Source organism: Poecile atricapillus, chromosome 7 (genome assembly GCF_030490865.1).
Source record: "Poecile atricapillus isolate bPoeAtr1 chromosome 7, bPoeAtr1.hap1, whole genome shotgun sequence".
Lineage (NCBI taxonomy): Eukaryota > Metazoa > Chordata > Aves > Passeriformes > Paridae > Poecile > Poecile atricapillus.
In genome coordinates this window covers 13,380,837-13,396,829 of record NC_081255.1, presented here as the reverse complement: position 1 = coordinate 13,396,829, position 15,993 = coordinate 13,380,837, and the positions used below count along the sequence as shown (strand labels likewise).

Here is a 15,993-nt window from a genome sequence, read left to right as displayed (position 1 = left end):
ACTGTGTTGCAGGGTATATACAAATAAGTAGAGAGAAACAGAGTCACAAATGTTTGCAAGGAGATGAGAGGTAAACAGCAGATTTTTATTTTTTTTTTGCTTTCATAGCTCCTGTGACAAAGACAAGTATCTCTCCAGCTTCTTGAATAAATTACATTAATACATAATTTCCATAACCTTACTATGTCACTATGAGTTGTTATTAAAATCAAAGATACGTTAAGAGGCTTTCTTTTTTTCTAATATATATTTTAATTATTGGCCAGCTTTTTAAATTTGCATATGCCCACAAAATATTATTAACTGGGGCATTCAAGTGCTATATAATAATTCACAAGAATAATCTCAAATCCATTTAAAATTATTTACAGCCTTATGTTCACTTCCATTATAACTTAAAACTTGGAGTTATTTTCCATTGATCTCACTGCAGCACTTTCAGTAAATGCCCAGTGAAAAATTAGGAGAAGTGAAAATTAAAAAAAATCCAAGGGCATATCTTTTGAAGTTGCTTTTTTTTTCCTTTTGCATTAACATATCACAGATGGCCATGTGGAACAGGGTGATTTTGTATGCTGTCTAAAGATATTGTTATAAGCAGAGCTATGCCACTTCTTATCCATAAAACACTTCATTGGGGCCTGAAAATACTCAGATGCTATATGCAAAGGTTTTTTTATATGAAAAAATGCAAGTGTTGCATACCTTTGGTTTGTAGCATAGTACAGCCTTAAATCCTCTGTCAGATGAGAGAGTACCTCACCTTCTCTGAGGTCTTTTATTTTTGCACCCTTAAAAGTATTGACTCATTTTATAAACAGATACTTCTCATTCCAGTAAGTGCACTTCATACAGCTCCTTTCATACTAACTGGGACCTAAAATTCCATTTAAAGATAAATGCTGAGCAGCACTAGTTTGTTTAAATTACAGAGTCCCTGTAGGAGCACATGGAGGTATCTCCCTCGTGTTCATCCCTTTCTGGCTTCAGATGCTGCCTTGCCCAGGTGCACATCCAGGTATTGGGGAGGGGCTGTCCCTGTTGTTCCCCCCACAGAGGCAGCTAAGGTGGAGCTGGGCTGGCCCAGTACTCTCCTGTCCCTTAACACCCCTGACCTCTGGGCCACACAGCCAGGACACTGCAGGATGCTGCAAGGTTTTGACCTTTCTTGCACCTACCACAAGAAACTGAGTCTGTTGGGAAGTAGTCATACAGTCAACCATCAAGTCATTAAACAGCATTTTTGCTCGAAATTAGTTGAGCAGCTAGACAGGCTAGAATAAGAGAATGTAATTTTTCACATTTCAGTTGGCAGCAGTTAATTGCATTACTATATCCAAGGTGTTTCTCTTTATCACATCTTCTGTAGAGATGTGTGATGGGTAGGAGTGATAGGGAACATAATATGCTGTAATTTATTACTTCCCAGGGTGGTATAGTTGAATGAAGCATACTTAGAGCTTCTCTTATCAGCTTGCTCTGTAATAGATTGAAATGTATTAGGATAAAAGGAAACCCTGTCCTTAAACTTTACCTTCAGGCATCCCAGCAGGCAATTGTAGAAAGTCTATTTTTACCGCTATAGAAAAATTGCATTCAGTCTCTTCTTGTGAGAAACTCCTCCACCTAATGCTTACCTCAAGTCAAACACTTTTTAGGTTACAGTCATTCAACAATGTTTGTGAGTTACAGTTGTTTTGTCCTAGCACACACATGCAGATTTAATCTCTGTAAGGGGCTAATAGCACAGAAAAAGAATTGGCAGCACAGTATCCTATAGGCAAGCAGCATTGAAATGGCCAGCACCACTACATGCTCCAGGCTGCTCTGGTCTTACTAACAAAGTTCCCTGAGCCCAGTTCATGTGCCATGAATTCATCACTGTTCCTGGTTACACTGGAGGCATTTCAGAGGGAAACCCCAGCTTGCAGAAGTCTTGCCACAGCTCTGTAGGGAAAGAAGCCTCTTCATCTTCAGATTTTAATTACTTTATAATCAACCCAGGAAACAAGTCTGCCTCAGTTGAAGGGAATTATTTGCATGCTACACATTAGATGAGTTAATTGAAAGTGCTGCATACCTTATGATAAGCCTTTCTTGCGCTTGGAGATGCTCTTGCTTTACTTTAGGTAGAATATCCACATTCAGACTTGGGAGGTGCTCTGTCATTTGGGACAGTACCTGAGGCTATGAAATCTTGTTGGGGACTGGTTTTATCCCCTTTGCTCTGAGGTGCCCCCCTGAGGCAGCAGCAGGGATCAGGCAGACATTAAACCCTGCATGGGACAGGAGCAGCTGCTCCGCTTCCCCCTGTAGCAGCACTGCCACACAACCAGTTGGGCTTCTCCATATTCCAGTGTGCTATGATGAAATAAGTTTTTTAAATGACAGGTTGTTAGGAGGCAGTGCAAGCACCTACTATACCTGAAGTACAAATTTGGAGATAACAGTATTAATGATTTTAGGAAGGCGTTGTATATATTTCAGAGCTGTGTGGTTATTTTTTATTATGGACATATGTAAATAAAGGAAATTACATTAGATTCTTCAGCGCAGAACTGAACAAATTACCAGTTTATCACAAAGTTTTCAACCCTTCCTCAAAAGAGAATATGTGGGGATTTTTTTTGATTGAATTACTTATATTGGTGCAGTATCCTAATGTGGATTTGATGAGTGACTTTATTCTTTTTCAAAGCACTATGTGCTCTAATTTGAATGTGGAGAGACATCACACAATTCATTGTGAATACTAATAAGACATCCCTTCGCTGTATAATGAAATTCAACATTCAAATTTATTTCTGTAACAATTCCACATTATGTAGGTATACACTGTGACTCATTAAAAATATTTATTTTATCATCCTGACAAACACAAATGACGGGAAAACAATGTGGCCCACCTTTTAAGAGAAATGAGGTGAAATTGGATTTCACTTACAACTGTCATTATTGTTTATATTCTTTCTCATTCTTCCTTTAAGTGGTTCACACACATGCAAAGGTCCTCTAAGCCTGGGAATGCTGTAACAAAAAACTTAACAAATTCAACAGAAATGAGTGCAGATCCTGTAGCAAGAATAAGACAGCGGGAGGGGGGCTACATATATTAAGAACAGTGTTTCTGCATAACATCAGCAATTCTAACTCTGGTGTTTGACATTCGGTGTTAGTCCATCAGCTCTAAAACTTATTAAAAATGGCAGCAGATGTATTAGTAGGTCTGACGTTGTCAAAAATAATAGTGATGTTAAGAATAAGAAATGAAATTACAATTATTGTAGAAATACAATTTTGCATGAGATCCACGAGTACAGAATCAATAATACTCTGGAGTAGGATGAACAGTGCCTACAGATGCAGACAGTCCCAAAAGCACAGCTGAGACATCCCTAACAAGAAAAGAATTTATTCTGTCTCTTTAGTCCTTTTTATTTGTTGTCTGGCTTTGCACTTTCTTTTCTCTATGGCATTAGCCGTAGAATGAGTAAAAAGATTTCCCTTGGAAAAAAAATAATTAATAAAAAAAAAAATCTCTTTGAAAAAAAGGCCTGTGAGGCATAGGAAAAAGGTCTGGCTTAGCCACCACTTGTCTGAGCACTAATTACTTCACCTCTTTGTCTGATCTCTTCCACCTGCAACTTTGTGGGCAGCTGAACATGGTTGTAAGTCATTTGGATATTTAGAGCTAAAAAGTGGTATGCAAAACATTACATAAATCTGCAATATTACATAAATGTGCATTGAAAGTTTTTTTACAGCTTTAAGTGACCTGGTTTTTCTGTCCTTATTCATAACTACTACACTACATCCTATTCAAACTGATGTGATAGCATGCAAAATAAAGGACTGTCAGAGCTGGGGAAGACAGCCTGCCTTGGCTTGGAAAAGCTGTTTAATTTCTATGATAACAAAGTAAAAGTTAGTCCAGCTTTGGGAAATTAACTGTTTATGGAATGGCACTCAGCATTTCTCTCATTGGGGTGATTAGTAAAATATCAGCTCACTGTTTTGGTAATGCTCTAGTGAATACACGCATTACTTAGTGTAGGTTGTGCAGGTATTTGATTAGACCATCTGTTCTAAGAAGATTAAGAAGAAATAAAATGAAATTGAAGATAACTTTTTTCTAACTATGTTTTGCATTACATTTGATGAAAGTTATTTAACTATTGCTACTACTTCCACTACTTAGGAATCCTCTTTAGCAATCTCAAAAGTCTCCCACAGAGGAAGCAGGAATCACCCCAGGAAAGCTATTAAAGCTGACAGTGGTTTGTCACAGGCAAGCATTAATGAATACCATGGAGGATTTGGTTTTCTTCTGCTCATTGTCTTGCCATAATTCATAGTCAATATCCCACAGATTTTGCAGAATGACTGTGTAGCTGCACATCTAGGCAAGCAAATAGCATCTTTTAAGTTGGTGAAAATTACAAGTGAGAAATAAATTCAGAGATCTTATTTCTGAGGGTGAATACTTAAACAAGGACTTTGTCTTCACAAAGCTAGGTAAGGTTTGTGATTTGGTTTTGTTAGTTTCCCTTTTAACTACTTCCTAGTACAGGAGTTGTGCATTTCTGTGCATGAAAATAGTTTTGTATAAACTTCTTGTCAATCAGAACAGCTTGGTACAGTGCCTTTGGCTATCTCCACTAACACAGTCCGCCAGTATTCAGAGTAAAACATAAAACCTACAATCACAATGACACAACATGATATACCTTCTATCACACTGCTGTACTTCCCAGCTGTAGCATATTCTACAGTTTTACTTTCAGGAAAGGATAAAATTACCAGGTGAAGCAAATTAAAAATATAAAGCATGCTCATACAGATGTGTAAATACCACCAGTAGAAAAAACAGAATTCTTCATACCTGAATTTAGATTTTTGAGATTGCAACAGCAATACCTGCAGTGCAGACCAGGGTAAGCATTTGCAGGTGTTACGTTTACATCTCAGAAAGGAAATAATCTGACTTTGTTGTTCTAAATCCTGCTGCTCTTTGTAAGAATAAAATTGTAATGATGCCTTGGGGGGACATATATGGTGAAATTCATTTTGTTGGGACAGAAATGGTTGTGCCTAAGTGCAACAGACACGTACACCCCGAGTAGTCTTCTTCAACATAAATAACACCTGCACATGCAAGTAGCTATTTTTGTATGTAAATGACCTCTTAACAGATAAGCATGAGTACAACAGCATAGGCATAATTTAGCTCTTTGTTCACTATTAGGGTGCATTTTCATGCTGCCCTTAAGCCAGTGAATCTATCTGCACTGCTTCACTTCATTCCCAGTTGTTGCATCCCTTCTGGAAGTACCAGTACTCTTCTGGCCAAGCAGTGCAGAGAACAGAGACCTGACTCAGTGAAATACTTTAGACTGGGGAAAAAAGTACTTGTTTTTCAGACACATCCAACTCACCAATACAGCAGCATAATAATGAGGGATCTCCCAAATCTGTAGGAAATTTGTGCTTAGAGAGAAGCTGCCAGCTCAGAGACCATCATCTCCCCAGCAGAATTTCAGGGGCAGGCAAATAGGGAGAGGGCTGAGCAAGCAGCACATTGCTACATGTGAGGATAATGCTCACTTGAGGCAGGACTGAGACCATGGCAAAGGTGCAGTTCTGAAGGAAAGAGATCCACTGGAGGTTGCTGGACCAGAAAAGTTGCACAACACCATTTCTTAAATTGTTTTCCAATTTTTTTAAGGCCTTCTCCTTCAAACCCAGAAGAATGATGTCTGTGCTATTTTAAAGAGCAGCCTTATTTTAATTTAGTGCAAAATTACTGGAGGCCCTTGGTCGTTTTGCTGAGCTGAAGGAGAGAGCAGCAGGTGAATGGCTGGGAGCCCTTTGGGCCTGTCTGAATACACATGCACCCACCCTTGGCACTGTGACCTCAAAATCACCCCTTTGAAACTACATGATACTGCTTTGTAACCATAATTTGAGCTTCACTGAATCTGAAAATTCCCAATTTATTAAACACTAATTGTAAAGCATATTACTATGTTGATCAGTCAGCCAAGCCTAACACGTAAATTGAGCTATTGTGTGAACTACGCATAGAAGTGCTGAAGTTGTTTTTACATAATCCTAGAGGGACATTAACATTTCAGACTACTACTACCTTGTTTGAACTTGCACAGAAACCAGTAGTAAAATGGTTAAATGGATTTTATTTTTTTAAAAAAATATATTATTTTCTTTATAGTAACTGTCTGTAATAATGCAGGCTTTTCTTATTAGTCTATACTTAAATACAGTAGAAATAGACAAAAAAAAACCTGTGCTTATTTAGGGTAGTTTATTGTTTTGCACTTTACACTTTTGTATGTGCTTTTGTAAAATACTTTTCAAGTTTAAATCAGATTCAGCAGTTCTTCCCTAAATATTTGGACACTGTAGAATAGACATGTGCTATAAAAAAGCTATGACAGTCTGCTTTGGTAGAAAGTCACATAATTAATAAAGTGATGTTAATGAGCTACATAGCATTTTAGAAAGCTACTGGATTGAAAAATATCACAGCCAAGAGAAAAAAGAATAAGGAGCTTTGTACATCTTTCTCAATAAGTGAATCATGCATTCAGCATTATCGTTAAGCTACTTAAGTGGCAGTTCAACAATGGAGAGTTTTAGTCCAGATCTGCTATGGACAGAAGATTTTTAAATTGGTATAAATCTATCCTGTTATATTCAATATCTTACCATAATAAGATATAGCTAACCAGCAACAGCTCGATGAAAACTTTTCACTGTAATTCCTTTTAAACTATATATGCAAAAATCATGGTTCTTTCATTTAATGGAGAGATCCTGAGCCATGTAGTTTTTATTTAAGTCATTACAACACCGTACATTTATTTTCCATTAGCTTTAGGATTTTTGTGTTTCTATACTGCTCACTCCTAACCTGACCTGGCATTTTGTACATACATGACTTTTTTAGGGCTGTGATGAATACGCTACATAGAGAGGTGTCCAAGATACATTTACTGAAATTAGCACAGGATAGGATTGCACTGAACACTGGTGCAGCTCCACATCAGTGCTCTGTTCCACTCACTTCCTTTGATTTACACAAAAATCAGGTAGAAATTTGCATCCTGGCCAGGACTTGTGGCTTCAGTACTTTGCACAAGCCTCCACAGTTATTAATCCAGAGCTGTCCACCAGGAGGACAAGGAAACCCTTACCACAGGAGTGGGGCCATAGAGGCAGGAGATGGAGCTTTGTTGGGAACCAGTTTGAAACCTATGAACAACCCTTTGCAGAAGCAAAAGCCATTTACAACCCGCCTGCCTCTAGCATTATTACAAGGCACATTTCTTCACTTTGCCTATAGGCAGTAAAAACACAGAACTAGTTACATTTACATACTCAGTTGTGTTATGTACCAGAAAAGTCCCTCCTGACACTCTCACACAGCTCAGGCACTGTGCCCTGCGTGGGAGGGTCAGGAGCCCACCCAGGTTGCAGTGTTCCACTTTCCTCACACCAGGAGTCTTCCAGAAATTTTTACTAGCACAGAATTCCGATGATTTAGCATCTCATGATTTGATTTTATACTAAACTAGTATAAAGAGCTCTGCTCTACATAGCACCCTAGGGCAAGCAGAGAACTTTTGCCTTCCTGCAGTGGCCATCCCTTCAGGCCCTGCATATCCCTCAGCAGGTGCCAGGGAACAGCAGGGGAGGATGTGCCATCAGAGAGCCACCTCAGCAGCACCCCACACAGCCAGAGCACAGCTGGGACACACTGACATCCCATCAGGCATCCCAGGTACAACGAGTGGGCAAATCAGGGTCACTGGGGGAGCTGGCTCAGGAGGAGAGAGGGATCCAGGGCTGCAACACAAGCCTAAGGTGAAGAAAGGCCCAGGTGGAGAGCTCAGCCTGAGCTGAAATAGGATCTGGCCTGGGGCCCAGGTGGGGCTGGTCAGGGACATCAACCCCTGCTCCCAGGTGGGACTGGCCAGAGACATTTAGAGGCTCTTCCATAATATCAAAACCTGTTTCTCAGACTTTTTGGTATGCTCAGTTTTCTTTTTTGGCCCAAAACTCTGGACACAATAATTTGTAACTACAGAGGAACAAAAAAAAAAAAAAAAACCCAAAAAAACCCCCCAACTATATATATATATATATATATATATATATATATACACATATACATATATATATACATATATATATATATATATATATATATATAGTGTTTCTGGCACCCTGATTTCTCCTATCCCCACCAGGATGATATAATTTCTCAGATTTGATGCTCAAATTCGCTCCATGATGACTGTGATCAACAATAACATCTGTTTGTGATAATGGACCAACTTTTCTTTGCACTGGCTTTTCCTTGCTCAGGAATGGCACCTTTTAGTTGTAGTGTTTAGACTTCTCTTTCTACCTCCTCAGGAGCTCCCATTCTAATCCATGGATAGTCCAAAATAATCAGAAAGTGAGCAAGAGGAGAGGTGTATCAGAACACAAAACATAAGGCTGTTGTTACTGGCTGTGTAAGCTATTCCCAGTTGAGAACACCCCCTGTATCTCCTGCACAACTTCCTTGCCAGAGCTCCTGCAGAGCAGCAGAGTGGCTGGAAAACTGGCTTAGACAAAAATGCACTGATGTGAGCTGAGCAGGATGCTGGAGATGGATACCCTCTGCTGCCTTGTCCAAGGAGTGCTCTCATGGATGGGGTGCTTTACCCAGGACAGCTGTTCTGAGAGAAGGGGATATTACACTCCCTGGGATTTCGGTTTCTTAAATCCAGGTATGAATCTGGTATAAAAGAAACTCCATTTTCTTGGAACATTTGCCATATTGTTCAGCCAGAGCTAGCAGAGTGGGGTCCCAGCATCAGGCCTGTCATGACACTGCAAAAGCTGTAAATAGGAAAGTGATTATGTTGCCAGATACCTGCTGATGCAAGAGGAAAACACCAATATTGAATTTCTGAAATAACAAAACTGCACTGGGGTCAGTGCCAGTAAGATCTGCCATAAGGTTATGCCAGAATGATCAAGTTGCCAAAGTTACATCAGCACAGTTGCCAACATCAGGGACAGTTTCAGCAGCAGAAAGCTACCAATGAGGAAAAGAAGGATTTTCACTCCCCAGAAGTGGGTAAAAAATATCTCAGTGGGAACAAAACTCCATTTGCCTCATAGAGTAAACTGAAAATAATTTTCAAAAACATTTTCTAGTTACTAAAAATAGAGAATGTTCTGCTAGGAAGTAAATGCTTTGGCAAATGCACCAATGCATTTGGTGCTGCAAATATGAAAATGTTTTCCTATGCAACATTTTCAATACATAGTATTGAAGAGGCAGTAATCTGAGAACTACTCTGTATGCCAGGAATACCTTCACATGATCTACCAAAAGGCTTTGCAAGAAACTGTACAATATAATCAGGGATTACCGAGTTCATCATGCAAAGGCATTTCTTTCTAATTCTGCATCTATATGTAAATTTGGTGTAGGATTCCATACCTCGTGGAGGTGTTCTCATAAAGAATGATTAGCTAGGTTTGTGTGCCATACAGCAAAGTGCCAGATTTCTAGAGATTTCAATATATTTTTAAAGTCTGAATTACAAGGGCGTTCTTACACCAAGTTTGTTGCAGGATCAGGACCATAATCTACAATGTACTTTCGAGCTTAAAAGTGCATGAAGTTGTTAAGCATTATTGTCTATTTTTGGCCAGTCACATCCTCCCTGGTTTAATCTTTTTAAGTCTCCCCAGAAGGTATTGATTTAAACATGCTTTTATTTTCTTTTTTGCTCATTATGAAGAATGTACATTGTTCAGCCTGCAGCTCAGAGTTCAAAGTGCTAGTCTGGGCATCCAGATGCCCTCGCTTGGGAGCTCTTGAAAAAACATCAAATCTTCCACTCAGATTTTAGCACTTTTTCTGTCCTAACTTTAACTTAAAATGCTGTCACTGCAGTGATGAAAGGCTGTTGAAGGTAAAATGTTCTTGTCTACAGCCATTCCTGTCGTCATTGCAGCAATAATTCTGCAGACATTGACCGAGATGCTCTCAAATCAGCTAATGGATGTAGTGCCTTTGATAACATCAATGATCATGCACCAGGTCCTGGGCCTTGCCAATCCTCCACCTCACTGACTGCTTGCCCTTAGCAGAACACCACCTAATAAGTAGTATCTCACAATTAATGGTTTCATAATCTGGCTCTGTCACGGTAAACAAGTAATTCCTGGTTAGAAACCACATGTAAAATGTAAGCATTAGGGCAATTGCTGCTGTTAGCTGTTATTGTCTAATTAATCACCTACAATGTACAGCATGCACTAAGTGAATTAATTGTCATGATCTTTTGAAAAGGAAAACAGAAGTACTCTATTATAATTTCCAAAAGTGTGACTTGAATGTAGCAATTTACCACACAGCCACACTCCAGAAATAAGTGAGGCTGTATTTATTTCTTGTCTTGTGCATCTGATCTAATTACCTTGTGGCAGTGGTATGAAAATCAGTTGCAGTGACTCACTTCTTGAAAGTTCATTTTGATTCTTCTTAAAATCTCGGCCAGCTTGACCTCAGCAGCCTTCACCAGTTTGAAAATGCAAGTTATAATCCTCTGTAGGGATTTAGCCAGGTGTCCATTACAGCATGTAATCTGTGATACAGCTTCCAGTATTCATGCTACAGAAGAGTTAAGCCCCTCTGTCTTTGTTCCTGAGTGAGAAGGTCCATGAGGTCTTAACGTGGTCAGGGAACACAGTTTAAGAAGCAACATCTTCAGTCGAACCCTGAGCCAGTGTGGGAGCTGTACAGGTGAGAGACCAGAGGCTTCACCTGAGCAGCAATGCTGCAGCTGCTCCCTTGCTGATGTTCAGAAGTCACACTACTGCTGGACCTGTGTTTTTACCTAAATCCACACTCTAGGGTCACTGTGCTGTTCCTGGAGAGGATTTTGATAAGACACATTGCTGCCCAGGGGGAGCAAGGCCATCCCCAGCACCCCGTCCCAGCCAGGGACACTCGCAGAGCACCTCCAATACCACTATAAAAGTTCAAGCTGGCTGGCACAAAGGGACATTGCTGTGTGCTAAAACAAACTAAATCCAGCTAGTTGAGGGGAAACCTACTGGGACCAGTCAGCCCTGCTCAGGAGCTTCTCAGGTAACTCTGCTTTTTCCAGCCTGGGCAGAATGTGATCAAGTCATGTGATACAGCCACATGTCCTCACTGTGCCTGCAAATCAGGTACCTAAAGCCAACACTTGGACTATGTCAGTAGTTTCAGTAATATTTTCAATTCCATGAGCAGCCAAAACCAAAATCAATAGCAGCTTAATTTACCCGCCTGCAAGGAGCTATCTAATATCAATCTCCCATTGCTGTACAGGAAAACAGTGGGTTTCTTTTAGGTGGTCATGGTTGTGGTGTTGGGAAAGACTCAGCTACTTTTTATGCTAATTGGCAATAAAGTGTTTAGAAGTATTTATCAATATTTAATTATTTAGAACTCTCCTAATGGCTTAAATATCATTTTAAAAAGTTATAAATATTTTCCACCTTGTCCTACTGAAGAGCTGCTTCTTGGAAGGCTTAAATGAAGATCTATTTACAGCTGCATGCTAGGCACAAAATTACTTAAAGATGCTAATGCTTTGGTCCTTCAGATGGCCCCAACACAGACTGATCTTAGTTTTCACAAATTGGGCAAAGTTTGTCTTTGTTGAATTCATTTTACTGAGACAAAAGTCTTAAAGAGGATTATCATAGAGATCAAGGCATTAAAATATGTAACTAATCCCAGTTAAATTAATTGTTTTCATAATAACATGTACTGAGGGACATTTGTGTAGAGTAAGACCCTTTTAGACTGTTTTGGTAATGTAAGTATGACTTACCATGCAAATTACATTTAAGATTAATTAGAAGCAGTTGAAAGCCAAGTTGTTAATAGAGAAAATGGGAACCTGATTCCAAGCCTCTGAAGCAATAATTATGTTAAATATTTCAAAATTACATCAGCAATTGCCATGTCAGTAGACAGAGGGGAATTTACATAAACTCATAATTTCTCTCCTCCTGTTAGAATTCAGGACATTTATTTTATTGGCTTATAAGCAGCTTAGATTTTTTTTTTTCCTCCTAATTTTCTTTTTCAAGCACTTGAACTCCACACAGGTTATTTTGGTGTCATCAAATCATTCACCTCTTAAAAGAGAATTCTGTGCCATAAAATTTAAAGAATAATTCAGTTTACTGGTGAGGATATGCCTGAAGCTTTTATTAGGATTCTCATTTGCAGTGATGTCCTTCCCTTGTGTTTCGGTGGCAATCTGTGGCACCACTGTAGCACTGGTAAGAGTTTCAGGTGCAGGACAGGACAGCACTGTGATTCTGACCTATTCCTCACAATACTCTGCCATTAATTGGAATAGTCTCATCTTTCCCTCAAAAGCTCTGTGCACATAGTTGTAGGCTGCATTTCTGTTGCAAGCTAGGGCTACCAGCTTTCAATGTCATACTGGATTCACATTAATTTGTGGGGTGTTTTTACAGCCCGTCTCCCAGTCATTCTCTGATTCTGTTGGCATCTAAGCTTTTGCTAAAAAGCAAAAGATTAAAGGCAAAGGGAGTAAAATAAATCAGCTAATATAGAGAAAGAAACACTACATCCCATACAACCTGGGTTAGCTGCTGGAAGTCATAAAACATGCTTCCTCCAGCATCCAGGGACTAACGGATCAGAGTGGCTTTAGTTTTTAGCACAGAGAATCACAACAGACTCGGCGGTTGCTTGTGGAGCAGGAAACCAAAGCCATCCCTCAGCAGTGCTTAATGCACCTGTCTGGCTACATGGGAGCATTTATTTCCTGGGTTCTGATACCTGTGACTGCCCAGTGTAGTTGCTTTTGCCAAAGCAGAAGCATAAAGCATATAGGTTAGAGGTACAAAGATATATGTGACCAGATTTTTCTGCGCAACCTCAGGTGTGATTTATGCCATCTGAGCATCTTCTGATAAACTGATATTTACATATAGCCAAAGGGCCCAGAACCTTACAGGTTTCACAATATGTATATTTTCCCTGAGGAAAACAGGCCTGTGTAAGTTAGCAAATTCTGGCATTTGTATCTGATATATTAAATGGAACTTAAATATTAAAAAATTCTGTGTTTTCTCTCTTCTGCTTGAAACTTACTTTTAATTTTCACTGTTTTATTCAAAAGGAAGGCAGAGAAATAGCAACCATGAGCTTGAAATCAGAGCTGTAACAGATTATAGACAATATTTTGCAGAGTCTTTCCAGTTACAGCTGCATGCTTTGAAGCTGTTGGTGTAACAAGCAGCATGCTGGTTTTCAAATAACCCTTTTTGTTGTCTTGTAGTGTTTTTTTTCCCCTAACTTCCAGTCCCAGTGAATCATTGTCAGTTTTAACATTCAGCTGTATTAACAAGAAGAACAGAGAAAGAAAATAGTATTTCCCAGCCCAGGTAAGAGGAAGTTGCCAGTGGGGAGGTCAAAGTGAGTGCAGAAGTTCTTTTGCTTGTATTTGATGGGACTATATCAAGGAGCAGAGCAGTGGCCAAGGTGGAGACTCACGTTTGAAACCTGTTTTCCACACTGGATAGCATTGAGTCGCTTCATTGCCCTCAGGCTTTGAGATGGAGAGAAGTATAACTGCAATTATAAGAAAAGAAAAGGTTGATCATCGTGCCAGGGCTTGTTCTCTTTTCAGGGCAGGTGTAGGGAACTCTGATTAATGACAATAACAGCTACATTAATGACCTCATCCAGCTCTGCTAGGTATAGACATGTGCATATTTTTCCCCAGCAGTGCTGACTATCAGTGAATAGAGGCTTCCTCCACAATGCCAGTGTCAGGCAGAGGGAAGGATACAGAGCAGCAGTTGCTCTCTGGAACAAACACAGAATGAACAAGTAGCAAAATACTAATGTACTGTTGAAAGCTGAAATTAGATATACGTGATTCAGTGCAGCCTACAGGGTCTGATATCTTCGCAACTATGCTGCAAGATATCCCCAATCTGCAGACAAAATAGCCTTTGTGAAGAAGCAGAAGATTGTAGTGTGAAAGTTAATGCATCAAAAGACCAGAAAGAGAATAATTCACTTTCACCTTGCTTCAGAGGACAAGCAGCAGTAAAAAGCTGTGCACTGTTGGCAAGCTTTTTTTGTTGCTGTTTTTAACTCAACCCTCAGTTCAGAGCTCCAGCCACCTCGGCAGTGTTCCAGCTGGAGCCACTGACATCTCCCACCTAATCAAGTGCTGGATTATCTTGTCCTGATAAATTGAACCTGGTGCCTCATGAAAAGTCTTTTCTGAAGTACTTGGGTACCCTGTAATAAGATGGCAGATACCTGAATCAAGCCCTGGAGCTGACAGAACACTGTTTTTCTAATGGCTTTTGGTTGCAAGTGTAAGTGTTTTAAGGCAAGGCAGTGTTGAGCTGGGAGCACAAGTTAAGCATGATAAATTTCCCACCTGGGTGAAAGGAAACTTGAAAGTGTACTGAGTACTGGCTCATACTGAGTGTACAAAGGCTGCATGGCTAGCAAGATACACTTGCCCTAAAAATTAGCTCTCTTTTGGGCAGAGCTCTGAGGAACATGCTTGTTTCAAAAAGAAATTCTCTTTGGCTGCTGCATATTTCTAAGAGTTGGAGTTACTGAGCTATTAGAGGCTTGCATACTGTTCTTAGTCTTCTGTGACTCAATCCCTGGTCCAAGCTGTTCAGGGTAAATAGGCTTTTTTTTTTCCCTTTAATATATACTAAGAAAATTGTTTATATTACAGAGGCAAGGGTGCTCTCTATGTTGTGTTTGTACATTTACTTTAACAGGTATAACAGCCAGGATGAATCTCATTAAGATAAAGTTATTACTTGCAGGCATTTGTGTTTTCTTGGCTTCCCTCCTGGAGAAAAGCAGTCCTCAGTCAAGAAACACATGTCACACTCACCTCTGTGGTGCTGCTTGTAACACTGCTTTGCTCTTTTCCAGGGGAATCCCTACATGTGCAATAATGAATGTGATGCGAGTACCCAAGAACTGGCTCATCCTCCAGAACTGATGTTCGATCTGGAAGGAAGACATCCCTCCACGTTTTGGCAGTCCACAACTTGGAAGGACTATCCGAAGCCTCTTCATGTTAATATTACACTCTCCTGGAACAAAACCATTGAGCTTACAGATAACATAGTTATCACCTTTGAATCTGGCCGTCCAGACCAAATGATCCTGGAGAAGTCACTCGACTATGGACGAACTTGGCAGCCCTATCAATACTATGCCACAGACTGCTTAGATGCTTTTCACATGGATCCAAAATCAGTGAGGGATTTATCACAGCACACAGTCCTAGAAATCATTTGCACAGAGGAATACTCTACCGGGTACATGACAAATAGTAAAATAATCCACTTTGAAATCAAAGACAGATTTGCTTTTTTTGCTGGACCTCGGCTTCATAACATGGCTTCTCTTTATGGCCAGCTTGACACCACCAAGAAGTTAAGAGATTTCTTTACCATCACAGATCTGAGGATAAGACTGCTTAGGCCAGCAACTGGTGAAATATATGTAGATGAGCAACACCTGGCACGCTACTTTTATGCAATTTCAGACATAAGGGTATATGGAAGGTAAGAGAATATATAACTTTAGAAACAGGCATGTGTGTTTAATTTGAGAAGGTATTCAAAACTGTTTATTTCCCCAAACAAGATGATATTTTCTGCCAAAGTTCCTTGGAAATCTGGCTCAGCTGAAGGCCATTGCTCTCATACCAGAAGTTTCTGACTCAGTGGCACCAGGTCTGTCTGGGTGTTCGCTGGCATTCGCCTTGGATCTTGAGCCCTGGCTCTCACAGGCAGGATGGCATTGTTCATGTGTTGGCTCAGGAATTCACCCTTGCAGTGGGACACTTTCTTCTCTTAGGCAGTCACTGATCCAGTGGC

At 39.9% G+C, this 15,993-nt stretch overlaps 1 protein-coding gene across 6 annotated transcripts in view; it reads left to right on the top strand.

Moving 5' to 3' along the window:
- The window catches only part of NTNG1 (netrin G1), a 156,485-nt gene that overhangs the window by 52,854 nt on the left and 87,638 nt on the right, over positions 1-15,993 (top strand). For all 6 annotated transcript variants that reach the window (XR_009278021.1, XR_009278022.1, XM_058843174.1 and 3 more), the window contains exon 3: positions 15,038-15,678. Coding sequence is in view for 4 of the 6 variants with exons in the window: in XM_058843174.1 (XP_058699157.1) it covers positions 15,038-15,678 (641 nt within the window). In the remaining 2 variants the exon portion in view is untranslated. The remainder of the gene's footprint in view (positions 1-15,037; positions 15,679-15,993) is intronic.